General features: G+C 40.1%; 1 protein-coding gene across 1 annotated transcript in view; it reads left to right on the top strand.

The window, feature by feature from the left end:
- LOC310937512 (sodium channel protein type 5 subunit alpha-like) overlaps positions 1–17,622 on the top strand; it is a gene marked incomplete at both ends in the record, with an annotated part of 107,106 nt that overhangs the window by 49,679 nt on the left and 39,805 nt on the right. The window contains 7 exons of the mRNA XM_083901795.1: positions 1,083–1,321; positions 4,980–5,153; positions 5,902–6,063; positions 6,869–7,063; positions 15,531–15,671; positions 15,748–15,868; positions 17,046–17,254. Coding sequence (XP_083757921.1) covers positions 1,083–1,321; positions 4,980–5,153; positions 5,902–6,063; positions 6,869–7,063; positions 15,531–15,671; positions 15,748–15,868; positions 17,046–17,254 — 1,241 coding nt within the window. The remainder of the gene's footprint in view (positions 1–1,082; positions 1,322–4,979; positions 5,154–5,901; positions 6,064–6,868; positions 7,064–15,530; positions 15,672–15,747; positions 15,869–17,045; positions 17,255–17,622) is intronic.

Genomic DNA, 17,622 nt, shown 5'->3' with positions numbered 1-17,622 from the left:
AATTTTCTTATAGTTTAGGACTAAGATTTGAATTGTCGTTGTGGAAGTGAAGTGTTTTCCATTGAATCAGCGTGAGTGTAATTTTCACCGTTGTGTTCTTCTTCTCCTGTTGTTCATGTGTTCATTATGTGGCTAATATAATATAAGCTAAAGTTAACATTACAGACATGAGCAGAAACACTTTAATATTTAACACAAATCATTCACTTTACATTTAGTTGTATCATTTTTTTTAAACGAATGAATGAAACTTACAATAATTAATAATTATTACAATAATAATAATAATAATAATAATAAATATTAACATAGAGTGGTCCTGTTGCACATAAATGTTAGTTATGGAGGTCTACTTACATACATTAACTTGTTTTTATGCTCAAAAACCTCCTAGTTGCTGTAAACAAGCCGATAGAAATCCTCTTTTATGACGGTGTTCATCAGCCGCAATGTTTCAGAGTGAACTCTGACCCCCAGAAGACAGAGTCTTGTGATTGGCCAGTACTATTCTGCACACCAGCTCTCAGAAGCGCAGCGCCCCCCTCTGGAACGGTGGATGCACTGCTCCTCATTATCAAAACATTATTTTAACAGTGTTTAAAAATAGCTTCTTCACGACTCCCCGCCGCAGTCCCTTTGACGACCTTTGACCCAGAGTCAGACCCAGAGTCAGAAGACACTGTCGCTCGTGAAACACCTCCACAACGGACGTTATTCTTCTTCTGCGGTTCAATATACGCAACCGGATGTGCCCCGACTAGTGCCCGGAGCAGGAGGATCTGCTGTTCAGGAGAACCAATGTTTACGCAACTATTACGGGATTTTCAGAGATCTCACTGAGCCCGAGATTACAATAAAACACAGTGTTCTCAGCAGTGACTGAACTGTTTGTTTAGAACCTTCAGGGCTTCATAAACAAGGTAATGACGCAGATACACAAAAAACAGCGTTAATAGGAACTTACGGTCTAGGTCCGTTTTAATGTAAATGGACAAATATTTACATTAATGCTGTTTTCTCTGTATATTTATCTAAACTAATCTTCTCTGCTCTGTTTATTGTTGTTTTTGTGGATGCTGCAGAACTGGAGGAGGCTCACAAGAGGTGTCACCCGTGCTGGTACGCCTTCGCTCACCGTTACTTGGTGTGGGAGTGCTGCCCCCGGTGGCTGAGGCTGAAAGAGCTGGTGAACATCATGGTGATGGACCCGTTCTTGGACCTGGCCATCACCATCTGCATCGTCCTCAACACGCTCTTCATGGCGATGGAACATTATCCCATGACCGAGGAGTTTAACAGCATGCTGGGGATCGGGAACCTGGTGAGAGAGAGTGTGTGTGTGTGTGTGTGTGAAGTGATGGTTGGATGATGTTTGTGTAACAGTAGAAAAGCAGTTCAAACAGCTGGTCTTTTACGTCACTCACTCTCCCACACCAAAGCCCAGAGAGAAAGTTAGTGATTTTAGCTCGTGGGGGACACAGGAGCTGCTGGTCTACTGCTGCCTCGTGTGGTGGAAATCTCATAATAAGACATTTGAACTTAGTGATGGAGGCAGCAGTGGATCAATGGGGTTTGGTGTGGGAGAGTGAGTCTGCGTTTGAGACAAAGTGCTTCTGATCCGTTTGTATATTTTAAAAAGGATTCAGTGAAGACAAACAAACACAGTTGTGTGTTGTTGTGTGTTGTTGTGGCTGTTGTTTGTTTGACACAAACAGGTCAAATAAATGTAAACCAGAGTGAATTTTCCCCTGCAGGTGAACACATGAACTGACAGCAGCGGAGAGGCTGATGCTGTATGTTAATGAGTTCATCTGAGGAAACAACCACACACACGCATGCACGCACTCGCACGCACACACACACACACACACACACACACACACACACACACACACACACACACACACACACACACACACACACACACACACACACACACACACACACACACACAGAGCAGAGAATGTTAATAAAGTGTAAAAGTAGAAACAGGAGCTTCATGTGTTTGACCTTTTCACATCACAATCATCACTTTAAGTACTTTACTTTAAGTAAACAAAAACACATGTACTGATCTACTGTAACATATATATACAGTATGTTTATATATATATATATATATATATACATCATTACCTTACTAGATAAGTAACATTTAATCAACAACATACAATATATATATCTACATATGCACTAAAATGTAAATATTCATGTATAACAGCATATATCATACATATGTAACATGACTAACAGAGGATTGATCATTTTGATCATTATTTGATTCTATATGTTGATGACTGTATATAAACATCTGCATAATACAAACACAGTCAGAGCAGTTAAACTCTATAATGTCCCTTTAACTCTGCAACACAAATACTCCAAATATCTTCATTTAAACTTAGAGACGATTAGTACAACAAATGCTGAGTCAAGTCACAGGATCACACTGCAGTGTGTGTGTGTGTGTGTGTGTGTGTGTGTGTGCGTGTGCGTGTGTGTGTGTGTGTGTGTGTGTCTCAATAAAACCTCTCATCCTCACAGATGTTTACATAGAATTTAGCTTTAAGTTAGCCTTTGTGTGTGTGTGCTTGTGTGTGTGTGTCTGTGTGTCAGGTCAGGTCATTACTGTACTGACCGAATCAATGTCAGCTAATGCTTCTTCTGTTTGTTGTTGTTTGCTCTCTGCTTTATTTGCTCTTTAGTTTTCACTTATCAATATTTCCATGGATCTAAAGGCTGCATACCATTTAGTGGAGGCTTTTATGCAAACATACAGACGCTGTGTGCTCTAAGTGCTAATCTCTCTGTCTCCCCTGAGTGTGTGTTTACTGTCACTGATGACAACAAAAAAACAGTTCCACGCAAACTGGTCACATCAGCTGATTCAGCTGAGGGTTAGGGTTGTTTTGTTCTATCAATCAATTAATCAATCAATCAATCGTGTTACTCAAGTGAGTGAGTGCGCTAATCAATGATGAGTGAAGGAAGTGCTGTATCGACACAGAAGCAGAACATATGAAAAGTTTGGAAACCACTCACTCTCCCACACCAAAGTCCATAGAGAAAATCAGTGATCAGTGATTTTAACATCACAGCACACAGGAGTTGTTGATCCACAGCTGCCTCCATCACTAAGTTCAAATGTCTTATTTTGTTTATTCAGCATTTAAAATCCTTTTTCAGATTGACCTCAGTGACACAAAGTGACCACACGAGGCAGCAGTAGAGCAGCAGCTCCTGTGTCCCCCTGAGCTAAAATCACAGATTTTCTCTATGGACTTTGGTGTGGGAGAGTGAGTGGTTCACAAACTTCAGTTTCCTGTTGGAAAAGTGTCTAACAGTGAGATAAAGACATGAACATGTTCTTAAGACATCGTAGACATGAACATGAAATAGATTTTTATTAGCGGAGTCTTTTGTTCAGTGTCTAAAATCCCTTTTTCCTTGTTTCCCCTTCTTATTTTCAGCCATTGTGTTTTCTGGATTTCTGGAATCTGTCCAACAACAAACAAATATTCGATTAATTTTGGTACAATTTAAACCGTCATTAGGGATAGTGATGTGCAGCTACATATTCATATATTATTTATTGTCATTATTTATATGCCAATGTTTTCACATCACTTCACTTGTTGCACTGATCAATAATTTCCTCATCAATTATTGAGGAATTATTACCTCAACTTGCCCACAGCCTATAATATACCTCTTTTATGACTCAACCAGTTTGATCCATGGTTTAACCATGGTGTCTGTGGTTTTATATTGTGTCACTAACATTTACATTTAAGCATTTTATCCAAAGTGACTTACAAGAGAGGAATAAGCTACATAGAAGTCACTTAAATCACTTTTCTTCCCGTTTCTGATGCTCGGTTTGAGCTTGTCAAACAGCTCACGTGTCATATAATTACATATTTCCTTTAAACAGCAGTTGTACCTAATAAAGTGACTGGTAGTGGCCTGTGTCAAATTGTCGCCAGCTCTGTTTTCATGCTAACATTAGCGTGGAGAGTTTCTTTTGTTTTTAACAGCTGAACTTTCATTTTGCCTCCGACGTGTTGTCAGTCGCACTGATAGGAAGTGACATGATTTGTGTGTGTGTGAGCGCACGTGTGTGAGTGCGTGTGAGTGCGTGTGTGTGTGTGTGTGAGCCCACGTGTGTGAGTGTGTGTGTGTGTGTGTGAACTTAACCCAGTCTGAAATGTCTTGCCTCAAGGCTAACGCTGCCCTTCAGTTTTGTACTTCTGTGTGTTTACAGTGTGTGTGTCCACCAAACAACAATAACGTGGTATTACTCTGTTTATCTAGCTATAGACTTAGATAATATGTGTAATAATTCATTACATTTCTTTAGCCCATTATTCATTAACGCATTCTCACTGGTGGTACGCTCCGTAGCCACAGCTACTCTGGAGAAGACTGACGGAAGCGTGGCTTCCAATGTACACAAACGAGCCCCAGTTGGAGTATTGGAGTTTGCATAATAATAATAAGAATACATAGGTCTTATATAGTACTTATTGCGAAGTACTCAAAGACGCTTTACAGAAAAACACAAAACAAAAAACAGCAATACAGAGGGAGGGGGTCGTACCTATGTTCCCCGGGTCCTATGTTCCCCGTTTGATATTTAATTCAGAAAAACATAACCTGTGGTTAATGTAAAAAGCTACGTTTTAGCTAGGTTTGCTAACATGTGGGCTAATTGCATTTGATGAAAACAAAACATGTTATTTCATTAAAAAAAATACTGTAATAAAGTGGTGAATATTAGCAATTTAGCTAATCTAGTCACGTTGATAAAGACGTAATGTTTAATGTTAGTGTTTTAGCTATAAAAGCAGCTTCACTTCATGGCCACAAAAACCAAGTGACCAGCAGGTGGCGACTTCTTAAAAGTATGACCCTTTATGCAAAATCTGTTTCATGACATCTGGATGTGTTTCATGATTGTCTCCATCTCTGTCCTCCAGGTCTTCTCAGGGATCTTCACAGCAGAGATGGTGCTGAAGGTCATCGCTCTGGATCCATACTATTACTTCCAAACAGGATGGAACATCTTTGACAGCATCATCGTCTGCCTCAGCCTCATGGAGCTCGGATTGTCAGACGTGGAGGGTCTTAGCGTGCTGCGCTCCTTCAGACTGGTGAGTCACACGCTCCAAAAACATGTCACGTGATTTCATGAAAAAAGATTGGTCATTTGGCGATGTGTTGCTCACGAGATATGCTCCTGTCAATGTCCTCCCCGTGTTGTGTCCATAACATTGTACGCTTCTGAAAGACAGGTAAATGGTTGAGATCTTGGAGTTTGTATATTTTTTATTTTCCAAATTGTTTTTTTTTGTCCAAACCAATTTCGTACATTGTGATGACCAGCACATAATTATGCAAATTATTGTGTTGTGAACTGAAGAATTCCCCCTCGCGTAATCCACTTTACTCTGTAAAGTTGAAAAATTTGACGTCAACAGACAATGGTAATGCTCAATGGTAATCTTCATTCCATGAATTACGTTACCTGCACATTAGCTAGGATTGTTGCCGAGCAACAATAATCTCACAACTTTGCGATTTGAACGCTGTGTCCCATTTGAAGGCAGCATTATGATGTGTTCCCTACAAACGTTAACACAAGTTTGCAAGGAAATATCACAAGGAAACACGACGCAACGATTTAGGTCATAAACTTCTGTCCTTGTTGTCATTTGCATAACGGTATTTCAGCAAATGTTGCCGTTTGTACACAACTTAAATGAATGACAGTGAAGAGGAAGAAGATAGATAGAAAATAAAAATTGAAATATTTTACTTCTAGTAATTTCGACAGGCTGTACAATTTTGTGCAGTGTTGTTCTTCAACACTGTCCCGTTCTCTCTCTCTGTTTCCTCTAGCTGCGTGTCTTTAAGCTCGCTCGATCGTGGCCGACCCTCAACACTCTGATCAAGATCATCGGGAACTCCATGGGCGCTTTGGGAAACCTGACGCTTGTCCTCGCCATCATCGTTTTCATCTTCGCCGTGGTTGGGATGCAGCTGTTTGGGAAAAACTACCAGGTAACTGGATTCTGATTTTAGACGTAGGGCCAATTCCAATTCCTATCTTAACCCTCAATCTTAACCCTCAAGCTCAACCCTTAATCTTAACTGGCCCTCAAAACCAAGTGTTGAGGGTTATTTTGTCACTTAGAAATGGGACACCCCTTAAATGCAGATACGTCTTCAGACTGTAGGGGGCAGAATAACGCCAAAGCTGCGTCCAGTCTGTCAACTCCAAAAAAGAAGAAGAAGAAGAACACATTTACGTCAGGATTATTAATTACGATCCGTTTGTCAGTCAAGTTATTAGGTTGTCAGTTAGTTATAAGATGATACTCATACAAATATTCAGCTGACAGTTACCACACACCACGGCTTATTGAAAAGTAAACCACACCGGCCGGCTATTGACAAAAGATCGTAAAATAAAAATAAATGTTGCACAACAATGACGTCAGTAATCCATAATATGGGCCTAAACTAAGATCATTCATAATTTTTTTATCTCTATTAACAAAGAAATTACTTAATTATTTGTATCGCACTCGCTTCGCTGCTTTCGACAATGCATTCTGGGTAGCCCTTGCTCCCAAGGGTGGTCTCAGAAAATCTCAATATTGAGGGCGATACAGCCCTTAAACTTGACCCTCAACTTAATATTTTCTGAGAATCAGGACAGCACTTGCACTAGAGGGAGAGCATTTTTGAGATTGAGGGTTAAGATTGAGGGTTAAGCAAGGAATTGGAATTCACCCTTGATGGTGCGTTCCATTTGTGACTTATAATGCAAGAGTTGTTGTTACATTAACCCCGCCCCCCCCAGGACTGCGTGTGTAAGATTTCAAAGGATTGCACGATGCCTCGCTGGCACATGAAGGACTTCTTCCACTCGTTCCTCATCGTCTTCAGAGTTCTGTGCGGCGAGTGGATCGAGACCATGTGGGACTGCATGGAGGTGGCCGGTCAGCCGCTCTGCATCCTCGTCTTCATGCTTGTCATGGTCATCGGGAACCTGGTGGTGAGTAACCTTTGACCCTTTCAGCAAGATTTATTTACAGTTATACATGGTGTTTGCTGTGACCTCAGACAGTTAGGGGGTGTGGCAGTGGTGTTAGGTATGTAAGGTGAGCGCCCCCTGCTGCTGAGAACCAGCCTGAGACACAAGGGAAAAACTGATTTTAGCCATTTAACTACAGGAAACTGAGGTTTGTAAACCACTCACTCTCCCACACCAAATCCCATAGAAAAATCATTGATTTTAACATCACAGCACACAGGAGTTGTTGATCCACTAATGCCTTTATCAGTAAATTCAAATGTCTTATTTAATGAAGTTGATGTTTCATTTGTTCACATTTATGTTAGTGACATAAAACTGACCACTCGAGGCAGCAGTAGACCAGCAACTCCTGTGTCCATGTGAGCTAAAATCACTGATTTTCTCAAATAATTAGTTGTTTATGAACTTCGCGTTCCTGTTGCAAAAATCTGTCTAACAGCGAGATAAAGATGTGAACATGTTTTTAAGACATCGTAGACTTAAACTGATGTAGATTTTATGACTTTGATTTAGTTATATCTTTTGTAAAGGGGCTAAAATGTTTTTTTCCTTGTGTTCCCTTCATATTTTCAACCATTTTGTTTGAGGCTCTCTGTGGCTCTTATAACTGGAAGCCTTGTTGTGTTTACTTTATGTAGAACAAGTATAATAATCATCTACACACACACACACATACACCACAGCAGAGAGCTCGTCTTGCCAGGTAAAGGAGGAGAGGAAAGGTTTCCTTTCTTCTGTTAAGTATCCATCAGCTCATCTTACACTGAAACACACACACACACACACACACACACACACAAGATCGTCTTACCCACTTCACTATAAAATGTTCTCCCACAGTGGGAACACATCATGTCTGCACCTCTAAACACATCAATCAAGACATCCATTTATCTGTGTGTGTGTGTGTGTGTGTGTGTGTGTGTGTGTGTGTGTGTTCTTGTACTTGCGGCATACTGAGGACCAGTGAGGGTTTTTAACCAACAAAGTGAGGTCATTTTTATGGAGTGAGGACATTTTGGCCGGTCCTCAATTTGTTTTCAAATTGTTTTTTTTTTTTTGGACGACATACTATAGTATGACGTTTATGTAAAATTTTGGACGAACATTTTTGGGTCAATCTTTTTTTTCAAATCTTGGACGACAGTATGGTATGACGTTTTTGTAAAATTTTAGACCAAAACATTTTTGGTCAATTTTTTTTAAAAATTTTGGTTGACATAGTATAGTATGACGTTTTTATAAAATTTTGGACCAAAAATTTAAAAAAAAATAAAATAAAAAAGTTTTCCAGCCGTTTTTGCTCTGGGGCTCCACCTGCAGACATGTTATGGTACGGCAACCAGTAGTTCTTTGTAGATGTCATTCATGAAGTAGATATTTGTAATTGTGTTGATTTATAAAGTGGAAATGCTGGTCCTCAGTATGCAGCATGTACAAGAATGTGTGTGTGTGTGTGTGTGTGTGTGTGTGTGTGTGTGTGTGTGTGAGAGAGAGAGACAGAGTCAGGGCGACTTCTGGAGGTGGTGTCGTGTTGGTACCGAAAGCCAGTACTTTTTGTACTTGGTACAGATTCACGTCGGTACTGGTTTACTTTATTGGTTAAATGAATCAGTGCCAAATTTCGGTACTTGAAATGTGTGTGAGAGCGCACGAGAATGTGAGAGCTACGTGTCGCAAGGCTACGAGACCACAACACTATAATAATGGCGAGCCGAAATCGGTCTAAAGTGTGGCTGCATTTCACACAATTAGACGAAGCTGATGCTACCATCATATCTGTATCTTTTTTGTTGCTCCACACAGTCGTGGAGAGAGTCGTGACATGTGACGTTCTAGTCCAACATGGTCAAACCCTGACTCGCGACTCCTCAAACAGTGTTTGCTTGTCGTTAGCTTGCTGTCTGTGGCTAACATCCGGCCGGTTAGCTCACAGTCCACAGCTGATTGTGTAAACACTTGTTTGTGACAAGAGAAAAAAAAGAAGAAGCACTGGTTGTGGAAGAGAGAGCGTTTGTTGTTGACCTGGTCCTAAATGTTCTAAATTTGTTTCTAAGTTTATTTATTTGTTCAGTTCTATTTATTTACTGTTCTTAAAACTTCTTAATAAAAAAAAAAACTGAAACTCAGAAGTGCAGATTTTGTTTCATAACTGAAAAACATTTTAAAAGTACCTAATTCAAGATACCGATAGGGTTATTGTATTGGTTCAACTTGAACGGTATCCAACCCTTGTGGTGTGTATTTTATTGTGTAGGAATAACTACTAAAATGAGAAATAACATAAAAATGTGTCTTTTAATTTGTAGGAATAGCTTCTAAAATGAAAGATAATATAAAAATGTGTCTTTTATTTTGTTGGAATAAAATGACATAACATAACATAACATTTTTTTAAAGGTTTCATTATTGAAGAAGATATGGCCATTTGAATGTAGGCAATCCTCAAACTGCTTTAAGGAGAATTTAAGCCTCAAAGATTTACACCTTCTGAGAGCAAAGAGACAGAATCATCACATTTACATAGAACAACCCCCTCCTGGTCTAAGCTGTCAGTGAAACCACACCTCTCTGTATGAGCACAGATACTATTAGGCCGCAAGGTGAGCCTTGAAAAATCCTTTAGAAAAGTAATCCTGCTCCACAGACGTGGAACTACATAATGTTTGGTTCAGTCTTGCTTATCCACCAAGAACAAGTTCTTCGCTAAATTTTCAGACGATTCTTCGAGCGACGTGTTTTGCTGAAATAGTCCCTTCACAGCGTAATAAGATCTTGGGCAAAAGTAGGTGCCACGGCTCGTCACGTGATCGTTCTACACCAATTGGGTGGCTGCATTTTGTCAACAGAACTGAAACATGGAGGCCGCCATGTTTACCGATATCGCACCAAATGGATTCTAAACAGTGCTGTATGCTTGTTTTATGTCATGTTTGTCATAAGTATTAAATGTATTTAATACGTCCTGTGTATTTGCGTTATATAGGCAGTGTTTGTGAGAGGTTTTATTATCTGTGGATAGTAAAGCTCTGGAATGTGAGATCGCCACATCCAAACTAGGAATCGATTCACGGCGATCAAACACCCTTAATTCAAATACAAAGTTTATGGTTTTAAGAACCACAATACTGTGATTTGAAGCATGTAGTTGCTTCGTCCAAACTTCAACTTGAACGTTGTACTCGTTTTGCGCTGGGCCGACTTGCACTTCTTTAGCCGTGGCGGGCCACATTAATGTCGCCTGCTGCAGCTTTAACTGCAGGTGGCTCTGACTGCTTTTGTGTGAGTGAGAGAAAAAAAGCTGCTTTTATTTTAGCAGTGTTTCCTGTGTGTGTGTGTGTGTGCGCGCACATGTGCGTGTGTGTGTGTGGTGGCAGCAGATGTTTAGTTTTGCCGATTGTCGTCATGACAAATGAGCGGCTGACTGTGTTTCCCTGAGCCAGCACTTCAGCTGCAGCACACCTGCCACGAGACTCCTCCCCCTCCTCCATCTCCTCCTCCTCCTCTTCTACCTTTTCCTCTCATCCTTCTCCTCACACACACTCACTAAATTTAATCACCATGATGTTTTATTAGCTGATCAGAAAACCCACGACTCAGCAGATTCAATGGCCAGACGTGATTTATTGGATGAATCCACTGTGTGTGTGTGTGTGTGTGTGTGTGTGCGCGCATATGTGTGTGTGTGTGTGTATGTGCGTGAGAGAGAGAGCACTGGGACGGTTCTTAATGAGGAGAAACATCTGGATGAAGAATTAATTTCCACTTCAGGAGCAGATGATGTTATCTGGACCAGTAATCTTGTTTAGGTGTTTTCAAGGGACTTAAAGTGACAATAACACATAATCTCACAGATTATTGTCACAAGAAGAGACTTGTGTAATAAAATCTACATCAGTTTAAGTTTATGTCTTAAGAACATGTTCACGTCTTTATCTCACTGTGAGACAGACTTTTTGTAAACCACTCACTCTCTCACACCAAAGTCCACAGAGAAAATCAGTGATTTTAGCTCGTGTGCTGCCTCGTGTGGTCACTTTGTGTCACTGAGGTAAATCTGAACAAATGATTTTAAAATGCCGAAATGACAAAATGAGACATTTGGACTTTGTAATGGAGGAGTGAGATTTCAGTCTGACGAGAGCTTCAGTGAGGAGAGATATGGATGTGTATGTAATGTATGTAAGTGGACCTCCATAACTCATATATGTGTGATTGGACCACTCTATGGGAGCTTTAAGATGTTATCCTGTAAAATCTATCCTGTTTAAGGCAACGTTTTTGTGATGTTTCAAACAAAAATGCTGTTCATGTTAAAAAAGAATAGACATCATTTAATCTTCTACCTCTTCTAACCCTGCGTACTGACTCATAATCAGAGCTGTGAGTGCCCCCTGCTGCTGAGAACCAACATAAGACAGGCAGGATTACGCTTATTTCACTGTTAGACAAAACAGACAAGTTTGAAACCACTCACTCTCCCACACCAAAGTCCATAGAGAAATCAGTGATTTTAACATCACAGCACACAGAAGTTGTTGATCCTCTGCTGCCTCCAAAGTTCAAATGTCTTATTTAAGACTTTGGCATTAAAAAATGTTGTTCAGATTGACCTCAGTGACACAAAGAGTCCACACGAGGCAGCAGTAGACCAGCAGCTCCTGTGTCCCCGTGAACTAAAATCACTGATTTTCTCGATGGACTTTGGTGTGAGAGAGTGAGTTGTTTACAAACTTCAGTTTTTCAGGTCAGGTACATGTTTTATTATATTATTTAAATACGTATTGGTTTCTTCTATGTTAATAATCATGAGATAAAAGTTGATAAATGATGATTACATGAATAGGGAGAAAGTAAAGTAAAATAGAAGCCAGAGGGACTCAGCTGTGTTTTCATGTTTCACCGAGTGTGTGTGTGTGTGTGTGTGTGTGTGTGTGTGTGTGTGTGTGTGTGTGTGTGTGTGGCCGCTTGCCCTGTTTAATTGGTACGATTCAGTTAATGAGTTAAACGAGGTGAAGAGGGAAGATCAGGTGTTCCACTGCTCCACACACACACACACACACACTGCTATGATGCAGATTATGAATTAAAAGTTATATTTACATTTTGCTATGTAATATAATTTTACCTCCTTGATTTTTATATTTTTATATTAATACATAAAACAAAAGTAATTCATTATTTAATAAATGAACAGACGTCAAATTTCACGACATAAAAAGACACAAACACACACTGAACCTGTGCTTACATTTTGCTTCTATCGCCCCCTGGTGGCCAGATTAACAAACAGGTTTGCTGTTCATATTCACAGCTTCATTGAGTGAACAAATGAATATTGTTCCCGTCGTCACTTCTGTCTCTACTTCGTTATCAGTGGCTGGAAACGCTGCAAGGTCATTGGTCGAGCTGTCAGGGGGCACATTGCCATGTCAACCAATCAATGGCATTGATCTATTGGTGTTTGCGTCGTGAGCTCAGCCAATCACACACACACACACACATATATTGTGTAATGTGTGTATTGATTACCCTTCAGTTAATGTACAGTATATCCCAGTCATCAGTGTCATGTTGATAAAACAACCACAAACTAACAGTCTATTTTTTATTGTTGTATGTCGTACATATATTTTTTTTGAAAAAGTCAAATTTATTCGGCAATAATCTAAACACGTTTATTCAATTGAGTTGTTTTTTTTCTTGTAGCGTGGAGTAATTGTTGAGATTTTGGGGTAACTGATATAAAATGTCACATCATGGTGAAGTGAGCCCAGACGTTTGTGTTTACACGAGCAACCACACAACAAGACACGTTTGAGCAATACAACTGGAGCACACACACACACATCTAGAGCAAGGTCATGAATGATGATGAAATGACCTGCAGTACCTTCACTGTCCACTGGGGTCAGTTCAGAAGAAACAGTACAAACGATGTTAATTAAAAAAAACCAACTATGTTATTCATTAAAGCTCGGCTCAGTAAATTTGTGATGAAGCTAGCATTAGCAGGCTACACCCACTGCACTCAAAGTCCCGCCCCCAAATCACTTTAGGAACAGCAGTAAAATATTTATGATATAACACTTTTTGTTGAATTTGAGTAATGTTAAAAAAAAAATTCGGAAACAAAAAGAGTTCATTTTATTTCACTAAGACATAACAGTAAAAACAGGATTTATAATATAACTGAATTAAATAACTGTAGGTACACATCAAGACAATTACAATTAGACAATGTGTGTGTGTGCGTGCGTGTGTGCATGTGTGTGTGTTCATTAACAAGGAAAAAAAAAGTCAAAGCAACAGGTGACCTGAGTTTTTTTGACGTAACTGGCAACACGTGGTTGCTCTGCAGCTGAGACTCTACTCACTGCAATGATTGGTAGACACATGCCAAAACACGATTTCAAAGCATAAACATGATTGCAAGTCTGCAAAAAAAATTGTAATGTAAATATTTTGTCTGTACTGTTGTTGTTGGTGAGTTCAGTTTGTTATATGAACATTATTCCTGAGTCTCTGTGACATATTAGGAGGATTTTATGGCCAGTTGATTTAGATTTATTACATAATGCACCTTTAACTGTCCTGTGATTGGTCAGAGTTTACTTTTACTCAGATCACCTGGGGCCCGTTGCACAAAAGTAGGATTCAGATCCAGGATAAATGACTGAGCTTGGTTCAATGAATCCAAAACAAGTGTGTACAGGCTCAGATGGTTCCACAAAGACCAGGATGATCAGACACGGATTCATCAACCAGGTGAAACTAATCCTGGATCGGTGCGCACACACGGCTTCCTCAAATAGACCTCGCTGTTGAACGCAGATTATCAGATTCACCATGACAACTGCGGTGGAGTATGAGGAAGTGAAACACCAAATCAAAAAGAAATGAAACATGGCCACGATAATAAACCATAGAAAAAAAGTGTGGCAAAGCATTGACGACTGAATGCGTACAGTAGTCGTGCGGAAATACACGCTTATTCCTCCGCCCAAACCATCACATTTACAATCCAAAAAGTTAAGTTAAGCGTACTCTGATAATAAAGGAGTTGAAATTGTGAGTTAACGTGTAAATGTCACTTCATCAGATTGTAAAATAGACTTTTTAGAGTGCTCCCACAGTGCCATCACACATGGACTGGGACAACACAGTGGTCGGCTGCTCAGGGACCAATATGTGTTCAATTATTTCAGTTAATCTGCATTAATGTTTGGCCTCTTATGGGGTTTGTGTTGTAAACTGTATGCATACAAGCTGCTGGGAGGCATCCATTCATTTGTCTTTTCATTTGTGTATGGATTTGTCCTGCATTCATTTCAATGACAGACATGTGAAGAATATACAAGAAGAATAGAATGTGCATTATTCTTATAAAGGTTTATAAGAATAATACACACAAAAGAGTAAAGGTTTGAAAGGAGCTGATTTACTTGCATTCTCCTTATTCAATAAAGCAACATCACGTTACTCTTTGATGTGTTTTATATTTATGGTGTGTATAAATACGTCAACATTTCTGTGAAAATATTCAATCAATCAGTGAATCAATCAATCAAATTATTGTCATCAATGATCACAAATGTTTAGATAATGACCGTGGGTATAGTTGAATGTGAAAACATAGTGTAGTGGACAGTGGAATAAATAATAGTTTCCCTTTGTGGTGACTGCTGCTGTGATGAGGGATGAGATTTAATAAATCCTGGATCTTAGCCTGCTCCAGACCAGACTAAGGCCACAGGATAAATCTCTATGGTAACTTATGTCATAACATATCCTGCTTTTGAGGAACCAGATCTCAGATCTCAGATACATTAAGCCAGGATGACCAAGCTATCCTGGCTTAATCCCTTATCCTAGTTTTGTGCAACAGGCCTCTGGTCTACAGGATGACATGTGTCACTTACTGCAGCTTTCATAAGAGACTTGCTGATGTGCCTTTGAGCAAAGCCCACAACAGACTGTCATTAGACACATGAAGCTGCTACCTGATCCACCTGCCCTACTTCCTGTTCACACACACACTAATCTGACTAAGAGCAGACGATCAGTTAACAGAATGTCAGGCATTATTCAACGCCCACTGAGCAATCAACCTGTCCTGGAAACTATGAGTGTGTGTGTGTTGGTGTGATGATAATATCACATGCAGTACCTTCACTGTCCACTAGGGTCAGTTCAGAAGAAACAGAACCAATTAAGTGAAATACAGTATGTTATTCATTAAAGGTCGGGTCAGTAAGTTTGTGATGAAGCTAGCATTAGCAGGCTACACCAGTAAAATAACCTAAAACACAAAACATCTTAGAACATTTATGATCATAGTAAGTAAGTAATATTTTTTGTAAATGTTTTGTTGACAGAAAAATGACAGCCCTCTCTCTCTCTCTCTCTCTCTCTCTTTCTACAGCTGTTGAACCTCTTCCTCGCTCTGCTCCTCAGCAGCTTCAGCTCCGACAACCTTTCAGCTCCAGATGACGACGGCGAGATGAACAACCTTCACATCGCCATCCACAGGATCGCCAGAGGCCTGGGCTGGTGCCGGCGACAGGTACTCGTCTTTCCGTCTGTCTGTTTGATAAGGGTCAAAGGTCGTCTCACAGCCTGTGTTTACACCTGTGATGCAGGTGGTGGATTTCTTCAACGGGAACCTGAAGCGTCGTCGTCAGAAGAGGAAAGAAGCCAAAGCCATGATGAAGCTCAAGCGTCTGAGTTCAATCCACACAGAGGTCAACGGAGCCGTGATAGGTGAACACTAAAGTCCTAACTGTCAGTGAACGCATCGTATCACTGTCAACGAACACATCGTTTTTCTGTCAGTGAACGCTTCGTTTTACTGTCTCTGAACGCATCATTTTACTGTCAGTGAACACATCATTTTACTGTCAGTGAACGCATCATTTTACTATCATTAAACGCATCATTTTACTGTCAGTGAACACATCATTTTACTGTCAGTGAACGCATCATTTTACTATCAGCGAATGCATCATTTTGCTGTCAGTGAACACATCATTTTACTGTCAGTGAACACATCATTTTACTGTCAGTGAACGCATCGTATGACTGTCAGTGAACGCATCATTTTACTGTCAGTGAACACATCATTTTACTGTCAGCGAACGCATCGTATGACTGTCAGTGAACGCATCATTTTACTGTCAGTGATCACATCATTTTACTGTCAGTGAACGCATCATTTTACTGTCAGTGAACACATCATTTTACTGTCAGCGAACGCATAATTTTACTGTCAGTGAACGCATCATTTTACTATCAGCGAACACATCATTTTACTGTCAGTGAACGCATAATTTTACTGTCAGTGAACACATAATTTTACTGTCAGTGAACGCATCGTATGACTGTCAGTGAACGCATCATTTTACTGTCAGTGAAAACTTAATTTTACTGTTAGTGAACGCATCATTTTACTATCAGTGAATGCTTCATTTTACTGTTAGTGAACGCATCATTTTACTGTCAGTGAATGCTTCGTTTTACTGTCAGTGAACGCATCATTTTACTGAGAGTGAACGCATCATTTTACTGTCAGTGAATGCTTTGTTTTACTGTCAGTGAATGCTTCGTTTTACTGTCAGTGAACGCATCATTTTACTGTCAGTGAATGCATCATTTTACTGTCAGTGAATGCTTTGTTTTACTGTCAGTGAATGCTTCGTTTTACTGTCAGTGAATGCTTTTTTTTACTGTCAGTGAATGCTTCGTTTTACTGTCAGTGAACGCATCATTTTACTGTCAGTGAACGCATCATTTTACTGTCAGTGAATGCTTCGTTTTACTGTCAGTGAATGCTTCGTTTTACTGTCAGTGAATGCTTTGTTTTACTCTCAGTGAACGCATCTCTGTCAGTCTATTTCACTCACAGTGTCTCTGTCTCACTGTGTCTCTCTGTGTCTCTCAGGACGTCATGTAGAGAAGTACGTTGTCCCTGAAGACGACAGCTACATGACAAACCCTAACCTGACCATCAGTGTCCCCATCGCTCCTGGAGAGTCAGACGTGGAGTTTCCAGAGGAGGAGGAAGAGGAGGGGGAGGAGGAGGAGGAGGAGGGGGAGGGGGAAGAGGAGGAGCAGACTGAGGGGGAGGAGGAAGAGGAGGAGAGGGAGGAGGTAGAACACACACACACACACACACACACACACACACACACACCTGTGTGACATAAACAAACAGGTGTGTGTGTGTCAGCTGTTGAGATCATTTATCCTCACTGTGTGTGTGTGTGTGTGTGTGTGTGTGTGTGTGTGTGTGTGTGTGTGTGTGTGTGTCTGTGTGTGTCACTCTCTATACATTTATTTATACATCAAATATAATATAATATAATAAGAATACATGTAAACGTCTCTGTGTAAATATGACAGATTTATGTCACTGTGTGTGTGCGTGTGTATGAGAGAGACTTTGTGTGTGTGTGTGTGTGTGAGAAAGAGAGTGTGTGTGTGTGTGTGACAGAGAGCGAGTGTGTGTGCCCGACTCT

The sequence above is a fragment of the Microchirus variegatus genome, assembly GCF_963457635.1.
Source record: "Microchirus variegatus genome assembly, chromosome: 15".
In the NCBI taxonomy this organism is placed as follows: Eukaryota; Metazoa; Chordata; class Actinopteri; order Pleuronectiformes; family Soleidae; genus Microchirus; species Microchirus variegatus.
This window is presented reverse-complemented; position numbering and strand designations above follow the sequence as displayed.